A 27,413-nucleotide genomic window follows, 5' to 3' on the forward strand; every position below is an offset into this window, starting at 1 on the left:
ACCTGAGGAAGGGTGGCAGCTAACTTGCTTACCCAAAAGAAAAGAGAAAGTGAGAAGGAAAAGATGAGAACCCTAGGGTTTTTCTCTATTTGTCCTTTTCTCTCATTTTTATTATCATTATTTTTTTAATAAATAAGCCTATAATATTTTCATGATTTTTTCCCTTTGCATATGATTTGAATTTATTCTTCTTGGATTAGAGACATGGGGATCTAATTCTCCCATTGTTGCTTTTGATTTTGGTTATAGGGTCTAAATTGCCCACGATTCTGCCATCAAAATTTTTTCCTTAATAATCACTCTCGTTTCCCATAGAAAGCACCAACTGTTAATGCCAAATTTTGACCAATGGAAAATGGTAAATTGCCTAAGTCAATAAGAGAATTATAAAATAGAGAAGAAATCAAAAGTTCAAGTTACCTCATATGGGGTTATAAAGGGTGTATTTATAGGAGATTTGAGCTCAGATTCATCTTAACCCTACTAGGATTAGGATATGAATTTCCTAATCTCTAGCAGACTAGGATCAAATCTCATATTATCTTTTATTATTATTATTACTATTTTATCTTGAATTTTGACTTTATTCTACTGGGCCAAAATCCACTCCTCAACGTAGGGTATTGTTGTAACAAGTTTTATAGAGTTTAGATATGGATTTTGTATTATCACATTAGCTAGTAATACATATATCCTTTGCCAAAAGATATGAAGTTCAAATCTCTACATCTATATATAAACTTTTCATTTTTATATATGTACATTTTTATCTCATTTACTCATAGCATATTTGAAATGATTTAAGTGCCTAACACTTTTATTTTTCTTTTAAAAACGTGTTTTGAAGTATTAAAAAAGTTGTTCCAAACAATTCTTTAGCTTCATTTGTTCATTTAATTTTTCAGGAGTGAAATGGTAAAATATATATTTTTAACCTTTTCTCGTGTCTAAAACATATTGAAAAGAAAAAGAATAGAGAAAAGTTCACCCATAGGTGACTATGAACTTGCAAGTTCTCACTACAAAATTATATAATCGATACCATTAAAATGCTAAATGTAATTTCGTAGAGATAAATAATAATTTAAAAGGGTGGGGATGAGGATGTTCCACATCTTTGTTCCAATTCCTCAACACCTTATCGACATTTTTAGGACATTAGACATAGGATTTATGCTTGGATCTTTGACTTCAAATACTACATGCTTCAAGTTACACTAGTCTTTGCTGAAAATACAAAAAGTCTCACATTTATTGGATAGGAGATGGTTATGGGTATATAATTAAGAATGACAACTATCTCCAATGGTATGAAACCTTTTGAGTGATTCTAAAAGCAAAGTTATGAAGATTAATGCCTAAAGTGAACAATATCATATCATCATGGAGATATCTAGAGGTATATTGTCCTTAACAAGTAGTACTAGAGTCATGCCCTAATTTAGCCCTGTTAGTAGAATCCTCGAGTGTCAAGTAAAGAAGTGGAAAGCCTTAGAATATATAATCTTGATGGTATCCATTTGTGGTCGAGCATTCAGACAGGTGGTGTGCTCAAGTGTAATTCAGAGGGATGACTATTACGTGGCTGAGCTTACAAATAAGTGATATGCTCAAGTGTAATTCAGAGAGATGACTTTTTTAGGAGAGGTTTAGAGGTCGTTTGTTCAAAGGGAGGTTCAGAAGTCTAATGGTATGAGACATTTTAGGTGGTTCAAAAAGCAAAATCATGAGACTTTATATCCAAAATGAACAATATCATACCATTGTAAAAAATGGTGGAGATTTTGTTATCCTTATCACTCTCCACAACTTGTTAACTTTGCAAATATCTCAAGTTGTATACAATGGAATAGAGTATCATGAAACTTTCCTAAATTTTGGTGCTATGATAACTCAATATGATCTTAAAGAATTTTAGTGGAGCTAAATTGGAAAATTTCAAGAATTATCAACTCATTCCATTAAGTTGGAAAACTAGAATTTTGAAGTATGAGACCTCCTTGGAGTAAGCGTTATAAGCCTAACTTGATAACTTCACACCTAGTCAGATGTTATAAAAGGGAAACAGTCCAACAAAACTCCATGACCTTGAAATGAGAAATCCCTAAACCAAAATGTTCACACCAAGTTCTAGAAATATATTTCAATTAGTATTGCTCCAAAATTCTAAACTAAACGTTAGAATTCTAAATTCAGTTGGGAAAACCAACAAAACAAAATCGGGAAACAACTTAAGTTACAGGTTTCATAAAGGCAAAGGAAAAACTGCAAGTACAATTATTAATATTCATAATCACCAAATGAAAAACTCCCAAAACCCCTGTTTTTTTTTTTTTTTTTAACTTCAATTTGCATCAAATGAAAACTCAATTCATAATCACCTAATTTTCCATAACACTCATCAGTTAAGAAATCTCTAGCTCAAGAATTTATAATGATAGAATAATACTTGAGTAGCCACAAAAGATGGTGTATGAAAAGAGGATTATTGATCGAAACTAAAGATAGGTGGGGTTCTGGTAATCATTAGCCTTTGAATACTGAAGTCAGAAACAATGCTGGAGTATCCAACTAGTAAAGATTGAGCGACGAAACACAATCCGACCATCAATCATGATATAAATGGAAGCATAAGCAAATTTGTTGAGCCAAAACAACAAACTCTTTTCTCCCATATATAACTCCATTGCATTCTCCACTACGTTCATGTTAGGTTTTATGTCCTAAAACTCGTGGTCTGTAAACGATAAACTCATTCTGTTAATCGACAAAGTTGTTATTGAATATATGAATTGCTTATTTCGTTTTAGAAATAAATCCAATAAACTAAAAGATTCATGACTATTACATGAATACTTGAACTTTATGTGAAGACATAAGAGTGGATCAGGTTCGAGTAAATAGTCAAAATGATCTATAGTATACGAATAAGGTCAGGTGTCTTATTCTGGTAAATAACACTATCGGATGCGACCTAGTTGTTACAATTTGTTGTAAAGTGCTACAAACGAAGTGATCCTGATTCGTTCATGTGGTGACATAAGGAGTGGGGGCGTCCTATGCAATGAATTTGCATAAGATCTGATCAAGAAATAAATCACCCTTACTTTATAACGTTGTTTACTGTTTAAGACTTAATGTTTCAAAACGATGACCTAGGTAACTTGACCTTAATCTTGAGCTAGCTATGAACTCCTGTTTATTCGGGATTATCCTTAGATTTGCATGGATGAGGGTTGGCTCAATAACGCCAACTCAATAAGCCTCCCATTTCAGGTGTAAGACCAGGTAGATAGCTGGAATCATAGGGTGCAAGATGAAATTCACCCCTACCCACTTTTAGGGATAAGACTCGGTTTAATGATCGGATCACAAACCAATTGGTCACTAGAGGATCAGTGGGACTTAAGGAATAAAAGGTAATCTCGAGGGTAAAACAAGCTTTTGACCCAACCGTTATTACAAACAACCTGTGAAGAGTTAACTTACTAATCATGGTTATATCGAGTGGTTAACTTACTAATCATGGTTATATCGAGTGGACACAGTATATCTACAGTGGGGGAAGTGCAACTCTGGGCTTTGGTGGAGTGACCCGATAGTTAACAAATGAAGGTTAATTCGGTGTAAAGAGTTTAACTAATTAATCTCGATCATTACAGCCCATAATCTGTAGGTCCATTAGGTCCCCTTACTAGCTCATAAACGGATAGGCCTTAGAATAGCATGATAAGTTGATTTGAAACGTTCAAATTTGAATTAAGGGAATTAGTAATTATATGTGATATAATTACATGTTTAATTTTAAGAATTAAACGAAATATGAGAATTTATATTTAAATATGATTTAAATATATGAAGGTGGATTTGTGTAAAATTAATTTAATATTTGATATTAAATTAATTAGAATTAATTGAATTACTTAAATAATTATATATTATTTTTATTAGAAAATTAATTTTGCAAAATTAATAATATTTTCAATTTTTGAAATGAAATTGATTTTTGAAATTATTTGGTAAAAATTGAAAAGTTTGAAAAACAACACAAAATGAAATTATGAATTTTTCCATTTAACCTTCAACTAGCTCACACCAAATCCACTTAAATTTGGCTTCAATAACTCCAAGCATGAGTTGCATCTCATGCAACCATCTTCTTTGCATGAAAGACCTGCAATAAATAGAGAATATTAGAGTGGAATTGGGGCATGCATCTATAGAGTTTTTGCTGAAAATTCCGTGTTGAAGAAGTTATTCTTCAAGTGGGTTGTAGCCGTGAGTTCATCTCCAAGTTCCCTTCATTCAAACTGATTTTGAGTCCCACAACTCAATCTAAAGCTCCAAGAGAATAGTGGGGAAGATTTTGAGGTAGTTCACAGCAAGATTTAGAGAAGTTTACAGTTGAGAATCAAGATTTCAAGAAGTTCTACAAAGGTATGACTTAAAACCCTCTTGTTATTGTATGAGTATATTTTAATTACTGCCAAAATTAATAAATTAGAGTGCTTATTGATTCTTGTTGCTTCTGCTCCTTCAAAAATTAAATGTGTAATTATATCTCATATAATTACTAATTCTCTTAGTTCTAATTTGAACGTTTCAAATCAACTTATCACGCTACTCCAAGGCTAATCCATTTACGAGCTAGTAGGGGGACCTCGTGGACCTACAGATCATGGGCTCCAATGATCTGAGATTAATTAGCTATACTCTTTATACCAAATTAACCCTCCATTCGTTATTACTGGTCACTCCACTAAAGTCCATAGTTGCATTCCCCTCACTATAGATATATTATGTCCACTCGATATAACCATGATTAGTAAGTTAACCATTCACAGGTTGTACGTAATAACGACTGGGCCAAAAGTCTGTTTTACCCCCAAGATTATCTCTTGTTTCTTAAGTCCTACTGATCCTCTAATGAACAATTGGTTTATGATCCAATCAACAAACTGAGTCCCTCTCGGGCCAATGAGAGGGTGGGGCCTCTTGTTCAAGACCCGGAGTCAGCACTTAAGGGTTACTCCACTATAGCTCGATAGTGTTAGAGTATATCAGCAAGCAGCAGAAGCAACAAGGACCAATAAATACTCTAATTCATTAATTTTGGCAGTAACTAAAACATGCTTATACAATAACAAGAGGGTTTCAAGCCATACCTTTGTAGAACTTCTTGAAATCTTGATTCTCAACTGTAAACTTCTCCGAATTTTACTATGAACCACCTCAAGATCTTCCCCACTATTCTCTTGGAGCTTTAGATTGAGTTGTGGGACTCAAAATCAACTTGAATGAATGGAACTTGGAGAAGAACTCACTACTACAACCCACTTGAAGAATAACTTCTTCAACACGAAATTTTCAGCAAAAACTCTATAGATGCATGCCTCAGTTCCACTCCAATATTCTTTATTTATTGTAGGCCTTTCATGCAAAGAAGATGATTGCATGAGATTTAGCTCATGCTTGGAGTTATTGAAGCCAAATTTAAGTGGGTTTGGTGTGAGCTAGTTGAAGGTGTTAATGGAAAAATCTATAATTTCATTTTGTGTTGTTTTTCAAACTTTTCAATTTTTACCAAATGATTTCAAAAATCAATTTGATTTCAAAAATTGAAAATATTATTAATTTTGTAATATTAATTTTCTAATAAAATTAATAAATAACTATTTAAATAATTCAATTAATTTTAATTAATTTAATATCAAATATTAAATTAATTTTACACAAATCCATCTTCATATATTTAAATCATATTTAAATATAAAGTCTCATATTCTGTTTAATTCTTAAAATTAAATGTGTAATTATATCTCATATAATTACTAATTCCTTTCATTCTAATTTGAACGTTTCAAATAAACTCATCATGCTACTCTAAAGCTAATCCATTTACGAGCTAGTAGGGAGACCTCACGGACCTACAGGTTATGGGCTCCAACGATTCGAGATTAATTGGCTAAGCTCATTACATCGAATTAACCCTCATTTGTTAACTAATGGGTCACTCCACTAAAACCCATAGTTGAACTCCCCTCACTGTAGATATATTATGTTCACTCGATATAACCATGATCAGTAAGTTGATCCTTCACCGGTCATTGTAATCACAGCTGGGTCAAGATCACCGTTTTACCCCTGTGAATACATCGTGTTCCTTAAGTTCCCACTGACCTCTAATGAACAATTTGATCCATAATACTTATGAATCAAGTCCTTTCTCTATCATGAGAAGGCGGTCCCCGATTGTTCAAGACCTGGAATTAGTACTTAAAAGAACAACCTATCTGCTAACCCTAAATCGGGTAGGAGTGAATTCCATCTTACAGGGCTATGTCACCAGCTACTCATCCGGTCTTACCCCAAAATGGAAGGCTTATTGAGCAGTATTGTTGGACTACTCTCACCCATGCAGATCAAATGATAATCCTGAACAAAAAGGAGTTCATAGCTAGCTCAAGATTAAGATTGAGTTATCCTAGGTTACTTAAAATGAAATAGTCAATTTTAACAATAAATGATCGATATAAAGAAAAGTGACTATTTCGTGGTCCAATCTATATGCAAACTCATTGCATAGGATACCTCCATTCACATGTCTCTATGAATGATTTGTGGATCACATTATTTGTATTACCTACAAAATGGGCCGCATCCAATAGTGTTACCAAGACGAGATACCCAATTTCATCCATATACTTATTAGACCATTTAGGCTATATACTATTAACTTGATCCTGTTTGTGTCACCACATAAAGTTAAAGTATTCATAGTATAGCCATGGATATGTTTATTGGATTTTCATAATAGAATGCAAAATCAACAACTTTATTGAATAAATTACTCAATAATATTTTATTGATAAATAGAATGTTTAACACGAACTGCGAGTTCTAGGACATTCCCAATAGATAGTTGCACTCTTCTCACTGTAGATATATCTGTGTCCACTTGATTTAACCATAATCAGTAAGTCGACACTTCACAGGTTGTTTGTAATAACGGTTAGGTCAAATGTTGTTTTACCCCCAAAACTACATCTTACTCCTTAAGTTCCATTGATCCTCTAATGAACAATTGATTTGTGATCCAATCACTAAACCAGATCCCTCTCGGGCCAATAAGAAGGTGGGGCCCCTTGTTCAGGACTTGGATTCAGCACTTAAGAGAACAACCTTTCTTTTATCCCTTAAGCCGAGTAGGCGTGAATTCCATCTTACAAAACTATGTCCCCAGCTATCTATCCGATCTTATCCCCAAAATCGGAGGCTTATTGAGCAGTGATATTGGACTACTCTCACTTATGCAAATCAAAGGATAATCCCAAATAAACAAGAGTTCTGTTGGGCAGGTACCAACACGCAGCGGATGTTGGAAGGTACCAATGTGCAACAGAAGAAACCAGGATCCATAAGCACTCTAATTCATTAATTTTGGTAGAAAAGAAAACATGCTTTAACAGAAATTAAATGGGTTTCATGACATACCTTTGAAGAACTTCCTCTAACCTTTGATTCAGCTGTAAATCTCCACAGAATCTTGTTGAAGACCACCCCAAGATCTTCCCTACTATCCTCTTGGAGCTCAAGATTGAGTAGTGGGACTCAAAATAAGTTGGAACTGAGGGAATTTAGAGAAGCTCACAGCAGCAACCAAGTAGAAGAACACCCTTCTTCTCTTAATTTTTTCTCAAAATTTTGTTCGATTACAATCTCTCCAAAACACTCCAAATTCTTCTATATATTGCAGACATTCATACAAAGAAGTTTGGTGCATGAGATGCACCTTATGCTTGGAGTTAATGAAGAGTTAAAGTGGGTTGTTGGTGAGCTAGTAAAAGAAGACAAAGGAAAATGATTTTTCCACTTTTTGTGTTTTTCTTTTCTTTTTCAATTTTATCTAAATTGATTTCATGAATCAATTTTAATTAATGAAACTGAAAATATTATTAATTTTACAAAATTAATTTCATAAATTAATTTTCTTTAATAAAATTAATGAAAAAAATTATTTAAATAATTCTAATTAATTTAATATCAAATATTAAATTAATTTTAAACACAATTTCATCTTCAAATATTTAAATCATATTTAAATATTATTTCTCCAGATTCATTTAATTCTAATTTGAACACTTCAAATTAACTTATCAGGTTATTCTAGAGCTTATCTATTTATGAGCTAGTAGGAGAACCTTGCGAACCTACGGATCATGGGTTCCAACGATCCGAAATTAATCGGCTAAACTCATTAGACCGATTTAACCCCCATTTGTTAACTAATGGGTGGTTCCACTAAAGCCCATAGCTGAACTCCTTTCACTGTAGATATATTATGTCCACTTGATATAACCATGATTAGTAAGTTAACTCTTCACAGGTTGCTCGTAATAACGTCTAGGTCGAATCTCTGTTTTACCCCCGAAATTACCTATTGTTCCTTAAGTTCCACTGATTCCCTAATGAACAATTGATTTGTGATCCAATCAATAAATAGAATCCATTTCAGGCCAATGAGAGGGTGAGGCCTCTTATTCAAGACCCATAATTAAACTTAAAGGAAACAACCTCTCTATTAACCCTAATCAGGTAGGAGTGGATTCCCTCTTGCACCCTATGTTCCCAGCTATTCATCAAGTCTTATCTTCAAAATGGTAAGCTTATTGAGCAGAAGCAATTGGTTTACTCTCACCGTTTGCAGATCAAAGGATAATCCCGAACAAATGGGAGTTCATAGTTAGCTCAGGATTAAGGTTAAGTTACCAAGGGCATCGCTTTGAAATAGTCAGTCTTAAATAGTAAACAACGTTATAAAATAAGAGTGTCTAGTTTCGTGGTCCGATCTTGCACAAAAGTCATTTGCACAGGACACCTCCACTCCTCATGTCTCCACATGCACGAATTAGGATCACTTCGTATGTAGCACTTTACAACTCTTTGTAACAACTATAGAGTAGGCCGCATCCAATAGTGTTACCAGAATAAGATACCCAACCTTATTCATATACTATAGATCATTTTGACTATTTACTCGAACCTGATTCACTTGTATGCCTCCACATAAAGTTCAAGTACTCATATAATAGTCAAGGGATTTGGGTTTATTGGATTTCTAAAAAACAATATTTTTAATAGCAACTTTATCGAATTCTCAGAATAAGTTCTAATGTTTACATACCACGAGTTTTAGGACATAAAATCCAACAAACTCCCACTTGAATGAAAACTCCAATGGTAACTTATATATCTGATATATAAGACTAAGTTTCTAAGTTTTATAGAGAAATGCAATAAACTAGGGCATCTCATACCCATAGTTTTACCATTTGGTGTCTCATACCTGATATTTCTCCCACTTGCCCTAGGTTATTAACCTTTGGTATTTCTAGTCTTACTAGATGATTTTTAAATACTTTAGCTAAGAGAATCATTGTAAACATATTAGTATACAAATAGGCTTCTTATGGGGAATTCATCTAATTCTCAATAATGGCTAGGAGGCACATTTTCCTCCCACTACATTGAGGTACTCTCAACTCTTTGATTAAGATGGTCTGACCTTCCTTAACAACTCTTGTTAACAGTCAGAGCTAGAAATCTTGAATTCATTATACTTTGATCTTAGCCATTTAAATATCTGAATATTTGTTGATGGCTATTATCAATTTGATTCTTAACAAAAGTTGCTATGAGATAGAATAAACAGATTTCTTGGAAAAGAACATTTCATTCAAAATAAAAAAAATATATGTACAAAAGGTTCATTACAAGATTTAACAAAAGCAGGTAATTTAACAAGATTGAGTAGTGGGACTCAAAATAAGCTGAAACTAAGGGAATTTGGAGAAGCTCACAGCAGTAACCAAGTAGAAGAACACCCTTCTTCTCTCAAAATTTTGTTCGGTTGCAATCCCTCCAAAACACTCCAAAATCTTCTATATATTGCAGACATTCATGCCAAGAAGTTTGCTTCATGAGATGCACCTCATGCTTGGAGTTAATGAAGAGTTAAAGTAAGTTGTTGGTGAGCTAGTAGAAGAAGACAAAGGAAAACGATTTTTCCACTTTTTGTGTTTTTCTTTTCTTTTTCAATTTTATCTAAATTGATTTCCACAAAATCAATTTAATTAATAAAACTGAAATAATTATTAATTTTATACAAATTAATTTTATAAATTAATTTGTATATAATTAATTTTTAGTAGAAATAATAAGTTACTTTTAAAAATTTGAAATAATTCTAATTAATTCAATTAATATTATAATTAATCTTTTAAACACAATTCCAATCCTCAAATATTTTAATCATAGTTAAATATTATTTCTCCAAATTCATGTTAATTCTAATTTTGAACACTTCAATTAATTATCAACGCTATTCTAGAACTTATCCATTTACGAGCTAGTAGGGGAACCTGTCAGGACCTACAGATTCATGGGCTCCAACGATCCGAGATTAATGCGGTGCTAAACATCTATTAGACCGTCTAAACCCCCATTTGTTAACTAATGGGTGATTTAACACTAAAGCTATAGCTAACTTCCCCTCACTGTAGATATATTATGTCCACTCGATTATAACCATGATTAGTAAGTTAACCCTTCACATGGTGTGTTGTAATAAACGGTGGGTTTCGAATCTCTGCTTTTACCCCGAAATTAGCCTATTTGTTTCTTAAGTTCCACTAAATCTCCTACATGAACAATTGATTTATATCCAATCAACAAATAAGAATCTATTCAGGCCAATGAAGAGGTGAGGCCTCTTGTTCAAGACCCATAATTAACACTTAAAAGAAACAACCTTCTATTACCTATCACGGTCAGGAGTTGGATTCCTCTTGCACCGCTATGTTGCCCAGCTATTCATCAAGTCTTATCTTCAAAATGGTAAGCTTATTGAGCAGGAAGCAAGTTGGTTACTCTCAACGTTTGCAGATCAAAGGATAATCCCGAAACAAATGGAGATCATAGTTAGCTTCAGGATTCAAGGTTAGTTACCTAGGTCATCGCTTTGTGAAATAGTCAGATCTAATATACTAAACAGCGTTATGTAAAGTTAAGAGAGTGACTAGTTTCGCTGGTCCGATCTTGCACAAAACTCATTGCACAGGACACCCCCACTTCTCATGTTTCCACATTCACGAATTAGGATCACTTCGTATGTAGGCAGTTACAACTTCTTTGTAACAACTATAGAGTTAGGCCGCATCCAATAGTGTTACCAGAATAAGATACCCACCTTATTCATATACTATAGATCATTTTGACTATTTACTCGAACCTGATTCCACTTGTATGCCTCCACAAAAGTTCAAGTACTCATATAATAGTCAAGGGATTTGGGTTTATTGGATTTCTAAAAAACAATATTTTCAATAACAACTTTATCGAGTTCTCAGAATAAGTTCTAATGTTTACAAAAACACAAGTTTTAGGACAAAAATCCAACAGCGAAGCGTCGAGGATCTTCTCTACTATTCTCTTGGTGCTCTAGATTGAATTGTGGGACTCAAAATAAGCTGGAATCAAAGAGAATTTGAGAATGCTCCACAACAGTAACCCAATGAAGAACACCTTCTTCTGATGAAATTTTCAGTTAAAATTCTTTTAGTTTGCAACCACTTCAACTTCACTCAAATCTCTTCAATATATTGCAGACTACCATGCAAGAGATTTGCTACATGGGATGCAGCTTATGCTTCGAGTAAATGAAGCGTGAAGATGGTGGGTTCTTTGTGAGCTAGGTGAAGATGAAGTTATGTTGGGATAATTTATGGACCCGTTTTGTTTGTTTGTTTATTTATTTATTTATATCATTAAGGACGGATGGATTTGAACATAAAATCATGCATTAACACATACTGATGCAGTTGCTCCCATGCGTTTGAGGTCATGCGTCGAATGATGATGTGTTAATCTTAGCATGCATGATCACGTGTTCCTATCACAAGTTTCTTACGCTTGCGCCAAGTAGTAAACACAAACGCAAGTTTCTCGGGTAATCTGAGGTCAAACACGGGACTTGTCACTCAATAATATTTGTGAAGTGATGCATTTGAGGCGATGAATAAGAATAAAATAAACAAGGAAGTTTAAATGTTTTACATACTACATCCTACTCCTAACTAAACAGATTGAGCCCATATAAGACTTGCAATGAGAATAAGTAGAGACACAACAACCAATAACGCATAGTAATGTTTACTATCTTAAATCGCCCTGGTAATCCCAGCTCATTGCACTAACGCATCACGCCTCCAGGTGGTCAGCCGCATGACTATATCTCTATAGTGCATGGTTGTCGCAGCATAAGATTGTGGCCTATCTCTAGGAACAATACGAACCTTGCTTAATGCGCTCCATCCCTTACCTTCTTAAGCAGTTTAGATGCGGATATTAACTTATAGGACAAGCATGCAACATCCTATAGACAGGTGTTGCCACAGCCTTTCACCAAGCAAAAGAGATTACTCACTCATACTTGCACAATGCATACCTCTCGGGGGTGTTGTACATGCATCCTATCTCTAGGCTATACGATTAAGCATGCGATTGACTTTGATAAAATTAACGCTGAAGAAAAACTATGATAAGATGAAAATGATGAAAAACGGTAATGAAGGAATTAAGATTTGCATTGATCACAAAATATCTTAATATCTCAAGCTTAAATGTAATACAATACAAAGATTAGAAGGGAGATGAAAGACTCTACGTCAAGGCTGCCAGTGGTGCCATGGTTGAATGGTGGAGATGTCTCTCTCGAGCTCTATCTCCGGCGAATGCTCCGATCGTCACTCGGTCTGTGTTGTGGAGATGAAGAATTCTCACTGGAATCTCTTTCGAGCTCTCATCTGTGATCACAAACTTCTGCCTGAGGCACAAAGCTTTGGATGTCTCAAAATGAAGGTCTCAAGGGCTATTTATAGAATTTGGACGCCGACAGCTGTAATGATGAAGTATCGTTCACTGCTGCCTTTTGTCGGCGTATGGGCATTGTCACATCGCCTTATCTTATTGATACTCCCAAGGTATGTGTCCGAAATTAGCTGAAGTTATCAACACGTTCTACCCATTTGCGATCTTTATTATGGCTGTCAATCTGCGGCCGCAAATCTCTATTTGTTCACCGTATTCTCCATGCGTTGGACGCATGCGATTACTGCAACTTCCATGCGTTGGACCATGGGGTTGCCGTCTACGTGCATCTTTGTGGTCGCCTGGCTCAGCGTATGCATTTGTCTGTGGATTGCTTATTACCAAACGCACCACATTTGATTCCTACGATAGATACAACAATAGACATTGGCGACGAAATAACGCTAATTTGTTGTCAGTGAGGTTTAGGTGCTTATCGACGCAAAACTCAATTTTTCACAAATTCTAAGTACTATCACTGCGTTTTCTACCTGTTAGCCCTCATAATTCTAAATAAAGGCTTATAATATACTGGCATTTCTGCCAATTATCAAGTTGGAAAAATCTAATTTTCCTTTTCTGTGTAATTCCTATTTCCAAAAATCAATTTTGATTTTAAAAATCATATTTTATTTCTAAAATCAAAATTATAATTAATTTTACAATTAATTTCATAAATTAATTTCTAATAAAATTAATAAATAACAATATTTAAACAATTTAAAAATTCTAATTTATTTAATATCAATATTAAATTAATTTTACAGAAATCTATCTCATATATTTGAATCATAGTTATAATATATATATATATATATATAGAGTTATATATATATTCTCCAATTCTATTTTATTCTAATTTGAACGTTTCAAATTAACTTATCACGCTATTCTAGAACTAATCCATTTTTGAGCTAGCAGAGGGATCTCGTGGACTTACAGATCATGGGCTTCAACAATTCAAGATTAATTGACTAAACTCATTAGACCGATCTAACCCCCATTCGTTAACTAATGGGTCACTCCATTAGAGCTCGTAGTTGAACTCCCCTCACTATAGATATATTATGTCCACTCGATATAACCATGATTAGTAAGTCAACCATTCACAGGTTGTTCGTAATAACGGTTGGGTCAAATTTCTGTTTTACCCCCGAAATTACCTCTTATTCCTTAAGTCCCCACTAATCCCCTAATGAACAATTTTTTTGTGATCCAATCAACAAAATCGAGTCCCTCTCGGGCTAATGAGAGGGCGAGGCCCCTTGTTTAAGACCCAGAATCAGCACTTAAGGGAACAACCTCTCTACTATCCCTAAAATCGGGTAGGAGTGAATTCCGCCTTGCACCCTATGTCCCTAGCTATCTATCCGGTCTTACCCCTAAAATGAGAGGTTTATTGAGCTGACGCTGTTGAGCCAACCCTCACCTATGCAAATCTAAGGATAATTCCAAATAAACAGGAGTTCATAGTTAGCTCAGGATTAAGGTCAAGTTACCTAGGTCATCGCTTTGAAATAATCGGTCTTAAATAGTAAACAACATTATAAAGTAAGAGTGACTAATTTCGTGGTCTGATCTTGTACAAACCCTTTTGTACAAGGACACCCTCACTTCTCATGTCCCAACATGAACGAATTAGGATCACTTTGTTTGTAGCACTTTACAACTTCTTGTAACAACTACAGAGTAGGTCGCATCCAATAGTGTTACTAGAATAAGGTACCTAATGTTATTCATATACTATAGATCATTTTGACTATTTATTCAAACCTGATCCACTTGTATGTCTCCACATAAAGTTCAAGTACTCATCCAATAGTCAAGGGACTTTCAGGTTTATTGGATTTCTTATAAGCAATACATCTATTCAATAACACCTTATTGAACTTTCAGAATAAGTTCCATTGTTTACATACCACGAGTTTTAGGACATAAAAACCCAACAAACTCCCACTTGGGCCAAAAATTCCAGTGGTAACTTATATATCCGATATATAAGAATGAGTTTTTGAGTTTTATAGAGAAATACTATAAACTAGGATATCCCATACTCATCCTTTACCATTCGGTATTTCACACTCGATATTTTTCTCACTTGCCCTAGGTTATTTGGTATTCTTAGTCCTACTAGGTGATTCTCAAACACTTTAGTCGACAAAATTATTGTAAACATGTTAGTATATAATAGGCTTTTGTATAAACTATATAGGACTGCATCTTATTCTCAATAATGGTTAGGAAGCACACTTTCCTCCCACTACATTGAGGTACTCTCAATACTTTGAGTAAGACGCATTTGACCTGTCTCAATAACTCTTTGTTAACAGTCAGATTTAGAAATCTTTAAACTTTCTATACTTTGATCTAGTCGTTTAAATATCTGAATATTTGCAAATGGCTTTTAACAATTTGATTCTTAACAGAAGTTGCTAGAACAAACATAATTTTTGAAAATGAACATTTCATTTATCACAAAAATATATACAATTTGTTCTTTACAAGTTTTACAAAAACAAGTAACATCAAGCGGCAACTTCTCCCACTGGTCGAGCTGAGCAAATGGTCGCAGGGACTAGTTAGCCTGATTACCTTTCTCTGCTCTCTTCTTGGCAAGATACTGAGAGCAATTTCTCCTCTAGTGCCCTTCTTCGTTGTAGTAGAAACATTTCCCTTTCTTTGCAGTGTTATCCTTGCCTTTCTTTCCAACAGACTTCTTTTTCCATTTCCCTTTGCCCTTCTTCACAGAAATACTCTTACTCTTTGAAGAGGAGGCAACATCAGGCTTGGAGGACGTTCCTCTCTTATCGACAGTAGTAACATTTACTTCTGACTCCAGACCCTTTGTTCTCAACATTGTCTGGTAAGCCTGTAACTCATTTAGTAGAGTAGTCAAGTTATATTCAATTTTATTCATTAATGCATTCGTACGGAATTGCAGAAAACTCTTCGGAAGAGATTCTAGAATAAAACCAACTTGACTTCTCTCATCCATGACAACACTGTTTACTTCTGCCATATTAAAGTGGACCATCATGTCTAGGACATGTTCACGAACATTGGTCCCTTCTTTCATGCGGCCGTTGTAAACATACTTGATGACATCATGCCTCAAGGGACGGTTGTCCAAACATCCCTCGCATAGATTCTATAATCTCTTTGGCAGTACTCATATTCTCATGCTTCTTTGCCAAGATATCAGATAGGCTGGTGAGGATATAAGTACGGGCTTTATCATTTGCCATGACCCATCTGTCATATACATCTCGAACAGTTTGGGTTGTATTAGAGCTAGGAATGGGAGGACAATCCTCAGTTAAGACAAACCGCAAATCGTCTATCACAAGTATCATGTTCAAATTTGATTTCCAATTCACATAATTATCCCCAATAAGTTTATCCGATGCCAACAATTGTATTATTGAACTCATCATTCTGAAATTATAAACAAATTCTATAAGTGAATTACTTTTTAAATCCAATCAAGTTTTATCAATTTTAATAATGTACCCAAGATTATTCTTTTGCAACGATACTACATCAAGACATTCTTAACTAAATACTATCTCTAGAATAACTCATATTCCGATAGTCATTTAGGTACCGCTTTCGATAAGAAATTATTAACACTTGATAATTCTGTAAGTGTAGACCTGCCATTTTCAGATCTTACAGAACGGTATGAGTATACCTCTGAAATAGAAGACAATACCCAAGACGGAACTATAAGACCCTATTCATTTTACTGAAGCCTGGGTTGTTCTGAATCCTATGTTACAACCTTCCGAGGGGATAACCGTCGTTAAACTACTAGCAAAGGGCCGCTTAAGGCTAACCAACATGCGCAACATAGGAATCTCACGGTTCAGACTAATAGAGGAGACCGTAGGATATGTTAATACATTTCCTTCACCCACTTACTATGAACTACTTCCTCTGTTCACCTTGGTATTGACTCATACATCCACTTTCCGAATTGAGGTCACTTCTAGGGTGACACGAAGTGTCATATGAATCTCACGGTGTGAATTATGTGGAGACGTGGTAGTTGAAATCGTACACTTGATTTCTGTTCAAACAACTTCCCCTTATTCACCGGAATCTAAATTTAAGCTAAAAAAATACTTTTCGAATGGAGGTCACATCCAGGGTGACATGAAGTACCACTTAAATCCAGACTGTGAACTCTTAGGGACACAAGAGCTAAGAATAACATATTGTATATGTTATTAATCTCCCATTGAAGTTTTCTAATAACTCTATCATATAGAAGTTATTGACTACCACTGAAGTGTTTTAATTTTTGGGTAAATTTATACTTAGGTTCTTTTCCGGCTAATAAAAACAACCCTAAGTATCTGTTTATCCTAGTAGAACACTTATAAGTTGACTTAAACCTACGATGTGTAAGTGATAAACCCTTTTATTATCTCACACTACTCACGAATACTCATAAAACCGGTTACTGACACTCAATTATTCAGCTATAATCCCCAAGTAGGAGGTGTTTTGTAAACCGTCAACTTAAATACCCCCAGCCTTTGATAGGATTATATACTGGTTGAGTTTGTAACCCTGGTTTTACAATTTAACGACCTATTTTAACTATTAAAACAAGTGGTTAACCTACATGAGCATGCAGTTGTTCTTCGTTATGGATTTTAAATGTCTAACCCAATTTTATAACAACTTATAAAACTATAGACATGCTAAACATCCACAACATCATAAAGGCATTAAATATTTAATATAACACTTATATTAAATACAAGAAACCCTAATGTGCATACTATATATTATAACAAATTATAACATACTTTCAATGCATGTTGCATGCTTCCTATGGTGGGATTTTAAATCTACATGGCATACTATATGCACATACAAGATTTATTTAATTATAACATATATCCAATGCATAAATAATTAAACACAGGCTGATATGATTTTAGTTTTGGCAAAAACAAGCAAACGAAAGTCTAACTAAATCAACCATTGATTCAACTAACATAAAACTACGAGGCTTTAGGGTATACACCCTAACAGGTTTTGCGTTGGAACATGGGTTTGTTTTGCAATTTTTTTTTGGCATGCGGATGTGTGGGTTTCGTTGTAAAAAAGGAGAAGCGAGGGCGAGAAGAACAAGAGGAGGAGGAGATCGAGAGTGAGATAAGAGATCGAGAGAGGAGCGAGGAGAGATAATTGAGGTTCAAGGTCAAGAGAGAGAATCGAGAGACCTACACGTGTACTTTGTTGGTCATTTTGTTAGTTTCACCCGGCGATAATACAAGCAAAATGTCAAAAAAAGAAGAAAAAAAAAAGTAGGCCCTATTTGGTAACCATTTTGTTTTTTTTTTTTTTTTTTTGTATTTGATACTTTTATTTTCTCCTCATTTCTTATAATGATTTGCATATTTCTTAAGTACAATGATTGAACTCTTAGCCAAATTCCAAAAACAAAAATAAGTTTTTAAAAGCTATTTTTTTGTTTTAAAAAATTGGATTAATTTTTTAAACCACCGGTAAAAGGTAGATAACAAATGAAGAAATTTGGAGGTATAAGTAGTATGCTTAATTTTCAAAAACCAAAAACAAAAATCGAAATGGTTACCAACGAGGCTTAGTTTTTGGTTTCTGGTTTCTAAAAACTAAACTTATAAACACTCATTTTAACTTTAAATTTATTGTTTTGCTTTCTACTATTTATCAATATTTTAAAAAACCAAATCAAAATTTGAAAAATAGCAAAACGTAGTTTTTATTTTTGAAATATGGCTAAGGATTCAACTATTGTACTTGAGAAAGATGCCGATCACATTAAGAAATTGGAAGGAATTAGATTTAGTTTTCAAAAACAAAAAACGAAATGGTTAACAATCAGGATCTTAGGTTTTTAAAAGTTATATTAAATTTCATTTTGGTCACACAAAATAGGCAATTTGTAAAAGAAAATGTATTTATTCATAAGTTGATTATTCGGATGTGACAAATAACTTTTACTATCTATCAAATGTAAATTAAAATTTCTACTATTACGACAGTACTATCATTCCCTTCCTAATTTGAAATATTATTAAATAATATATTATTTTATCATTTATTTTTTTCGTGGACTCCACGTAATCTTTAAAATTTACCAACAATGAAAAGAGGTAATATAAAATATTTTCATAGTACTAAAAATTTTTCTAACAAAAATAGTAGTCAATCCGAATATTAGACACAATATTAATTAATCATATTAAAGGAGTAGATCTATACCGTGCAATTGTTGAACGGGATATATATATACAATGATGATTAAGGGGATGGTAAGTTGGACTAAATATCATCATAGGCTCTGGGGTAGAACCTTCTTAAACCCTAACCCCCCAATCAATTCAGATTCGCGCGTTTGAGTTCCCACGAAATTATGAAATTGAATGAAAGGAAATTGTAATCTGTTGATCAAATTGCCATAGACTTAGAGGGCCAACTCAATGTCCGGCAGAAAACAAGGTGAAACGCCGGCCGACGAAGGTGGATCTGGTACGAAGCCACCGCGCATCAAAATCTCAAAATCCTCCGAAGGAAGCGATGCCAAGGTTCTCATACTTCATTTTTTTCATACTTGATCTTTCTGACTGTCTTGAAAAGTACTGTATATATTTCTCAGACTTATCCTTCCTTAGTTTCATTGATTTTTGACGTTGGTACTCGTAGTTCAAGAGACATAATAGATAACGAAATCCTTGAGTTTTATGTGGGCATAGGTTTTCTAAATTGTTTATCTATGAAAAATTTGTACCACATTGAACTAGCCCCATTTAATCTCATGGCATTTTCTACTACTGTAGAATGCTAGCAGGAAGCTTAAAGACATGGAAATCTGTGTACCAATAGTCTGTGGAACCATCGCATTTTACCTTGGCAGGAAGGCTAGCGAGTGAGTTTACATCCTTCAGGGGCTGCCTCATTTCCCCTCCTCCTTTCAGGCATTTGGCTAACGAAGATTATAAAATTTCCCCTTTAGGTCCCAGTCACATAAATGGACAGTCTATGTACGTGGTGCTACTAATGAGGATCTCGGGGTGGTGATAAAGAGAGTTGTGTTTCAGTTGCATCCTAGCTTTAATAACCCAACAAGAGTGGTTGAATCCCCGCCTTTTGAGTTATCAGAATGTGGTTGGGGAGAATTTGAGATTGCCATCACACTTTTTTTCCACAGCGACGTCTGCGATAAACAATTAGATCTGTAAGTTATTGTTATTTTCTTGTGGCATTGATTGTGATTTTATCGAATATGAAATAATCGGGAGACAGTAAAGAGTAGATCAAATGAGAAAGGAATAATAGGGGTATGTGATAGAGAGTTATCCAACTTGAGTTGTGGGGGTAAGAAGCAAATCCTATGTTAATGACTATTTTAAATTATTATAGGTTTCACCATCTGAAGTTGTACCCTGAAGATGAGTCTGGTCCACAAACAACAAAGAAACCTGTTGTGGTGGAATCTTACAATGAAATTGTGTTTCCCGATCCATCCGAAACATTTTTCTCTCGTGTTCAGAATCATCCAGCTGTTGTTGTGCCTCGACTTCCTGCTGGTTTCAATCTACCCAATCCTGGTAATTATCTGTTATTTTGTCTTTCTTAGCTGCTGTTGCAGTCTCTAAGTTAATTCAATAATTGGATATATGCAGCATCAATTGATAACATAGCAGAAAGGGAGAGAGGCGACACTAAAGATCATCCCCTTAGTCAATGGTTCCTGAATTTCTCAGAGGCAGACGAGTTGTTAAAACTTGCAGCTGCTCGCCAACAAGTATGAATATCTTGTTTTCTTACATCCTTCGCTTCTGAATAATATTTTCTCCTATGTCTTAATTGTTCTCTTTCTACCTGTTGAAATACTTTAGTTTCTAAACAGAACACACTTACTGGCTTTTTCTTACAACACAATGATCAGTGATTTTGTTAATATATGTTTGCTTCTTCTTCTTCTTCTTTTTGTAAGAGTTAATATATGTTTGTTTGATGGTCTTCTTCATCTTGTTGGTGGCAGTGTAATAATATGTCAAACTGTGGAAAATTGAAGTCCACTTATAATTGACATTTCCTAGACTTTGGTGGATTTTATTGTAAAATTTTATAAGTACTTTTTTATTTAAAATAGGAATATTGGTTCTGGTTACATGATGTGTTAATTCAAAATCAATCATTATTAGCTTATTCTTTCTTTTCTGATCCCATGAGCGATAATCTATCGGAAGGCTCATGATTAAGAACGTAGATTTTTGCATTAACATTATGGTTGATCTGCTAGGTGCAAGCTCATATTGTCAAATTGAGACGACAACTCAGTGTGATGGATGGACTACCTCAGTTTTCAAAACCAACTGCTGGTTATGAATTTACTTGATAAGCTGGAGGCTGATGGAGTTTTTTGATGTAATTAGGTTTACTTGCCTGTTCTCATGGTTCAGGTCAATGTACACAACGATGTATTGAGTTTTTCTTTAAAATATCCATGCAGTTAAAGTAAATTAAAGTAGGATTTGTCGCTCTTAGTAAACTTGTTATTTCACTTGTGCTCAATCACTCATTTTTTTATTGATGCTCCACATCTGCATTGATGAAGATGAATCCGCAGGGGAAGGAAGAACTGGCAATCATTGCAAAATCCAATGGGCCAAGGAGATTGCCATTAAGAAACCCTATCTAATTGGCAAGTGTATAAAAGAAGAAATAGCTACAGGAAGTCCCGTTCCTGAATTACTAGCTAAAAATATTAAACCTTAAGCCTTGCATAATTTCACTCCAATCCTAAAAAATTCTGCTGTTTCTCTGTTGAAATATTTCAAAGAGTAGGTAGATCTGAATGCAAATTTAGCTTTGGATTTAGACCTGGAGTGGAGCCTAACTCTCTAGGCAAAAGTTCAATGAACAAATATGTGGTCAGCCTCCGCTTCTCCATCCTCTCCTCGACCATCTTTTGGGGTGATGTGAATGTCAGGACACTTTTCAAACTCTCTCTTTTGGATTATGATCCTCTTAAAAGCAAGAGATGAAGGGAAGAATATGATTTCTCTAGCATTTTTGCTTTCTTCAAATTGTCTAGTAGGTGCATTGCCCCTTGGACATAGACTTAAAAGATTTGCAGGTACTCTGGCTCAGCCCCAAGTCCTTAAGAAGTTCCAGAAGAGCTCCAGATGATTGTAATTTATGATTGACCATTGTGAACTGAAATAATGTAGTTGATTGAATCCTCACCGTATGTTTCTGTGGTGTTCCTGGTTTACCATTTTAAACCCATGCGTAGTGATCAGTTTACTGGCATTATTATGTTTTTGTGGGTGCACAAACATGGAATGGAAGCCAGAAAATCTTCATTCATATAGTTTCTTTCCCTTTCTATAATTTTGTTTTTCTATAAATTAAAGAGATTAATGGAACTCCCAAAAAAAAAAAAAAAATCTAATAATGATTAAGTCAAGGAGAATATATAAAAGTATGATCTTGCACTATTTAAGGTTTTCTTTACACCGAAGACTGGAGTGGCAAATAATCTTGTTTTTTATATGATAAACATGCTTATGATATCATCAGATTTTCAGGTCACCATGTGCTAAAAGGAAATTGTCTTTTGTTGCTTAGTAAAAATGGCCTCAGCTTCACAGGAAATACTGACAATGATAGTTCATCCTTCTCTCTTATTCCATCATTTTTTTGCAGCTCGCAGATTGTGCAGACAGCTGTTTTCTATGGATAATGCCTATCTATTCTCGTATTTATTGCTTCTGGCTGCGTTAATATCGGTACATGGAAATTAGAAAAATTTTCAAGCTCAGATAGCTGAAGTTAATGACATTATTGGATTGGTAGAAGCTCCCATTTATATGCCCCACAACGGAATTGAAAAGCCTGCTTTTTATGAAATTGCTGAATGCAGGCAGTTTGGAGCTCTACTCATTTACCCTAATAATTCTCAATGGGGTGAGAATTGGAAAGGATTAGAAGGTGAATTTGGCTGTCCTACGTCAGTTGTGTTGACAGAGTGGCTGCTTATATTATAGCCAACGAGATTGCTTTTGAGCCTTGGAACATGGGAAACTGAAGCAAGTCAGCAAAGTAAGGCTGGATATATGAGTGGTGCTCATTTACATAAGATAAAACTCTTTTTTATCAAAACTCTATAGTATCTTGAACTTGTGTATTTCCAGCTTTTGGATTGCCACATGGGTGGTCTTTTGATGTGGAGACATTCAAGGGAACTAGCTAGGAGAATAATGACATATTCTTTACTCAATATGTGTATCCTTTCATCTCTCAGCATTATTTACTATTAACATTTATAGATGTTTCATTTCACATACAGGTAAACAGGTAACAACAGTCTTGGAATGCGACGGTTTTTGAATCGTTCGAATGTGCCAACATCTACCTAGCTTTGAGCTAAGCTGAGCTTTCAAAGACAAACTTGTGTAATCCAAGGGACAGACCAGTACACAGAGAGTTAAGAATAAAGAAACAAAGTTTCTTCTCCATGGTCCACTACCTAAATAAGGTACTATAAGTCAAATCTATTCTACTTCGTGCCCGAAAGTAGAACCGTATGTCCTGGACTTGGACCACTCCACAACTGAGTTGGAAACACAAGTCTTTACTTGAGCGGATTTTGTTGATACAGAGCCTCAAGATTTGGGTTGAACAGGCCAAATATGTAAGACAAAATCTCGAGTTTGGTCCTTCAATCTGGTGAAGTGGCTTTGTGTAGCCTAGTTATGAGGAAGTTGTTAAAATATTGTTTTCTATCAAAGAAAAAAAAAGGAAAAAGGACAAAAAAAGTCAAACCGAGCATAGTTCAATTGACATATAAGTGTGTTAGTAACTACAAGATCTATGGTTTGAATCCTCCTAAAAATATTACCAGGAAATCGACATTTACGAGTTCTTTAAGTCTCATGTGGGAAACATGTAATATAGAATTTGCTTTCATTTTATAGCACGTCTTTGTTGAAATGCTCTGGCATTCCCGAAATATTTGCTCTTTGCTTTCAACTTTCTGATCAGCTGTCAATTTCTTGGATCTCTCTGTGTGTGTTCTTGTAAATACATTGGTAACTTTTTTTCCCCCTAAATAAACAGGTTTAATTCTTACCAAATGAACAACCAATAACTGTGGAATGTTTTTCTTACATAGAACAAGCTAAGAGCTGTAGCGTAGAATGGTCATGTGGTCTAACAATACAATTCAATTCAATGCCAAAATTAATGAATCCACACTCTGTTCAACCTATGCGTGTGAAGAGCCTCAATAAATGGTCAAAGATGTTGAAGTACCTTAATAAATTATTATTATTCTCTATTTAGTCTTGAATTTTCCATTTTTTTTTAAAAAAATAATGGATCTACTAAACACAATTAAAAATTTAGAGACCTATTAAAGACCCATTTGGATTGATTTGAGTAAAAAAATGTTTTTTAAAAAATTTATTTTTATTTAAACACTTTGGATAAACTTATTAAAATACATTTATTTATTTCAAAATGACTAATTTTTTTAAATTAAACACTTGAAAATGTATTTCAAACACATCGTAAACATTTTTCTAAGTTTAGAAATGTAAATAGACACAATAAAAAAAAAAAAAAAAACTAAGTCTGTAATAATCATTATTATATTATGTGCGTAATGGAGACAAATCCTAATACTACTCTCGTGAAGTGTAACCATATTATATTATCGACAACTTGTTCCTATTCTCTTTGGAAAATGTTGGGTTGCTAGTCATTTTTAATTGATAATCAAATGTAATATGTAAGTTGTGGATTTGGTAGTTAGTGGAAATTTTTTGTCAATATATGCAATGTTCTAACCCATTCCACCTGAACGAAACTCATCTCCCCAAAATCTAAGCTGTGAAAAATGATGAATGGGTGAGAGGGAGGGCCCCATGTTGTGTGTTTAAGAGACCCAACTGGTTAGAGAAAAGACCCACTTAGGTTGGCAATATGCAAACTCTTCCAATACACAATTGGCTTAAAACTCTTGTGGTCTGTTGTTTACTCCCAACATCTCACATGATTTTGTTTCTCATTCCTTTTCTTCTTCTTCCTCTTAAATACCCTCTTTAATCTCTCCATTTTCTTTTCAAACTTATATTCAAAACTCAATCTATCTATCTATCTATCTATCATATTCCTCCCTCCCTCCCACCAGCCACAAAACACACATACTTTTTCTACTCTTATAATATTATGGCTATCAAAAAGGCTAATCTACTTCAGCCCTCTGCCTCCTTTAAACATATTCTCAAAAGATGTTCAAGCTTTGGCAAGAGATCAAATGGCTGCAATGAAGACGGTCTCCCCGACGACGTCCCAAAAGGCCATTTCCCTGTCTATGTCGGAGAAAACCGAAGCCGATACATTGTCCCGATATCGTGGCTAGCTCATCCGCAGTTCCAAAGCCTGCTGCAGAGAGCAGAGGAGGAGTTTGGTTTCAGCCATGACATGGGAATCACTATCCCTTGTGAAGAAGTTGTTTTTCGTTCCTTAACTGCTATGATTAAGATCAGATGAAGATCAAACAAATACAAATACTCATCATTTTTTCTTTTTTCTTTTTTTTTTCTTTTTTTTTTTTTTCAAGTTGTTTGATTATTAATTGGAAAGAAGGAATTGGAAGGAGCCAAATTTGCCCTCCTCCTTTTGCAGCAGTTCCCCCTTTTTTTTTCTTCTTTTTTAACACGATCATTGACGTAAAATCATCTTTGATTATATATTGTAAAAATTTGGTTGTGCAGTTTTTTTCAAACTGTGAAGCTAAAGCATATATTATTTTTCTTTGCTTTTTTTTTTTTTTGGGTGATTAAGATGAAATGCCAAAACCTTGCAAGGGATTTGATCTTTCTATTATTGTGTTATGTTCTCGATCTTCTTGAATCTACCATTAATAGTATAAAGCAAAAAGTTTCAGGTTTTTCATACTCTGTTTCAAATAAAACTAGGCAAATCATTTTGATGTTTAGTTTTATGTGTATTATGGAGTTTGGATTAAAAATATTCTAAGTCGCTTTTAACTATATGTTGGAAAAAATGTTATTTTCATATGTACATCTTGGACTATACTCATCTTTTAAGTTTTTCACGTAATAAATTCAGATTTATTCTTGTTAATTAAATATTTTTTAGTTCATCTTTGTTGTGTAATTAGAGTGGACCATGAAAAGATTAGTGGAGTTGCCAAATTGAGTGTAGTTCATATGATATAAAAGTTTGTACTATCAATTACGAGGTTAGAATTTCGATTCCACACCTTACATATTGTTAAAAGAAAAGAAAAAGAAGCGTGGATTTCAAGATACACTAGAGTATTTCTAATATTAATATATCTCTTTAACATCAAACATAATTTAATTTGTAAGTTTAGAATTCTTGTAATCATGTTATTTTCCTCTCCATTGACACATTAGATCCTTGAATTGGAAAATGGAATTCAAAGTTGAATAAGGAGGAGTAAGTTTCACAATCCAAAATTCATCATAAAATAATCCACAACTATTGAGTAATAAAAATAGAGTGCAATTTGTTAAAGCAAAAATTATAATATATATAGTTTTACTTTTTTGTTTGGTTTTATCAGAATTAACTTTATAATAGAAATCATTTAGAATTTTTAATTGAAATAAGAATTATGTACAGTGTAGCAGTGGTCTAAAACAATGTGATGGTCTAAATTTTCGCCATTTTCACATAATTTCATGTCTCAATTGGCATATAGAATTTTGAAAATTTTCTAATTTAATGATAGTTTTAAAATGTTTACAAAAGTTTAGAGACATTATTATAACTGTTAAAAGAATTAAGATATTTTTTTAAAATAAATACGTCAAAGTTAAAAGTATATATATATTTTTAATAATTTAATCATTTGTTAATGATAAGATTATAAAACTTTAGGTTTAAACAAAATCAACATCCTTTAAAAAATGAAGATTAAAGATTAATATTAAAAAAGAAAAAGAAAAAGAAAGCACATGGGAGTGGGGGTGGGGATGTCCACACGTAGTGGATCATTCTACCAAACAGTGCTTATTGTATACCTTCCGTGCCTTGCTTCATTAAGTATTATCTATCAACAGCCGCACAACATGACTTTTATTTTCCCCGTAATTATTGCCTAAGTGTCGTTTTGTTTTCTTTAATTTATTAATTAACTTCCGTAATATTCATTAATTTTATGATATTGTGCCATACTTACGTCTCAAATAAAGGGATTATGAGCTAATTTCGGTGATTAATTACATGGAGACAAAGTTCATCACATCACAGGACTCTGTGATTAATTTAATTAAAATCAATTTCGTTTTCTTCGTCATTATCATCCATCCTTTTTTTAAAATTATTATTTGCATATCTTACCAAATTTTAGATTTCAATCTTAATTTCCTCAAAAAAAAAATTAAAAAAATCAATCTTAAGCACACTACCTTTTTATTTTT

The 27,413-nt window shown here is 33.9% G+C and overlaps 2 protein-coding genes across 2 annotated transcripts; both read left to right on the top strand.

Moving 5' to 3' along the window:
• Positions 1-19,225: 19,225 nt before the first annotated feature.
• Positions 19,226-21,519, top strand: LOC120072696 (transcription initiation factor TFIID subunit 14b). Its single transcript, XM_039025150.1, has 6 exons — positions 19,226-19,511; positions 19,764-19,852; positions 19,940-20,161; positions 20,347-20,534; positions 20,610-20,731; positions 21,233-21,519. Exons 1-6 carry the CDS (start codon positions 19,407-19,409, stop codon positions 21,326-21,328), a joined length of 822 nt encoding a protein of 273 aa, XP_038881078.1. The 5' UTR covers positions 19,226-19,406; the 3' UTR covers positions 21,329-21,519.
• A 3,301-nt stretch (positions 21,520-24,820) lies between these two features.
• Positions 24,821-25,820, top strand: LOC120074301 (auxin-responsive protein SAUR50). Its single transcript, XM_039027387.1, has one exon. The coding sequence runs from the start codon at positions 25,168-25,170 to the stop codon at positions 25,489-25,491; it is 324 nt and encodes a 107-aa protein (XP_038883315.1). The 5' UTR covers positions 24,821-25,167; the 3' UTR covers positions 25,492-25,820.
• The last annotated feature ends 1,593 nt before the right edge of the window (positions 25,821-27,413 follow it).

This window comes from Benincasa hispida, chromosome 3 (genome assembly GCF_009727055.1).
Source record: "Benincasa hispida cultivar B227 chromosome 3, ASM972705v1, whole genome shotgun sequence".
NCBI classification, from domain to species: domain Eukaryota; kingdom Viridiplantae; phylum Streptophyta; class Magnoliopsida; order Cucurbitales; family Cucurbitaceae; genus Benincasa; species Benincasa hispida.

Coding starts and splice junctions, on each gene's coding strand:
- LOC120072696 (XM_039025150.1), top strand. CDS start 19,407: ATGTCCGGCAGAAAACAAGGTGAAACGCCGGCCGACGAAGGTGGATCT. Junction 19,512..19,763: donor CCGAAGGAAGCGATGCCAAG/GTTCTCATACTT, acceptor CTACTACTGTAG/AATGCTAGCAGGAAGCTTAA. Junction 19,853..19,939: donor CTTGGCAGGAAGGCTAGCGA/GTGAGTTTACAT, acceptor TTTCCCCTTTAG/GTCCCAGTCACATAAATGGA.
- LOC120074301 (XM_039027387.1), top strand. CDS start 25,168: ATGGCTATCAAAAAGGCTAATCTACTTCAGCCCTCTGCCTCCTTTAAA.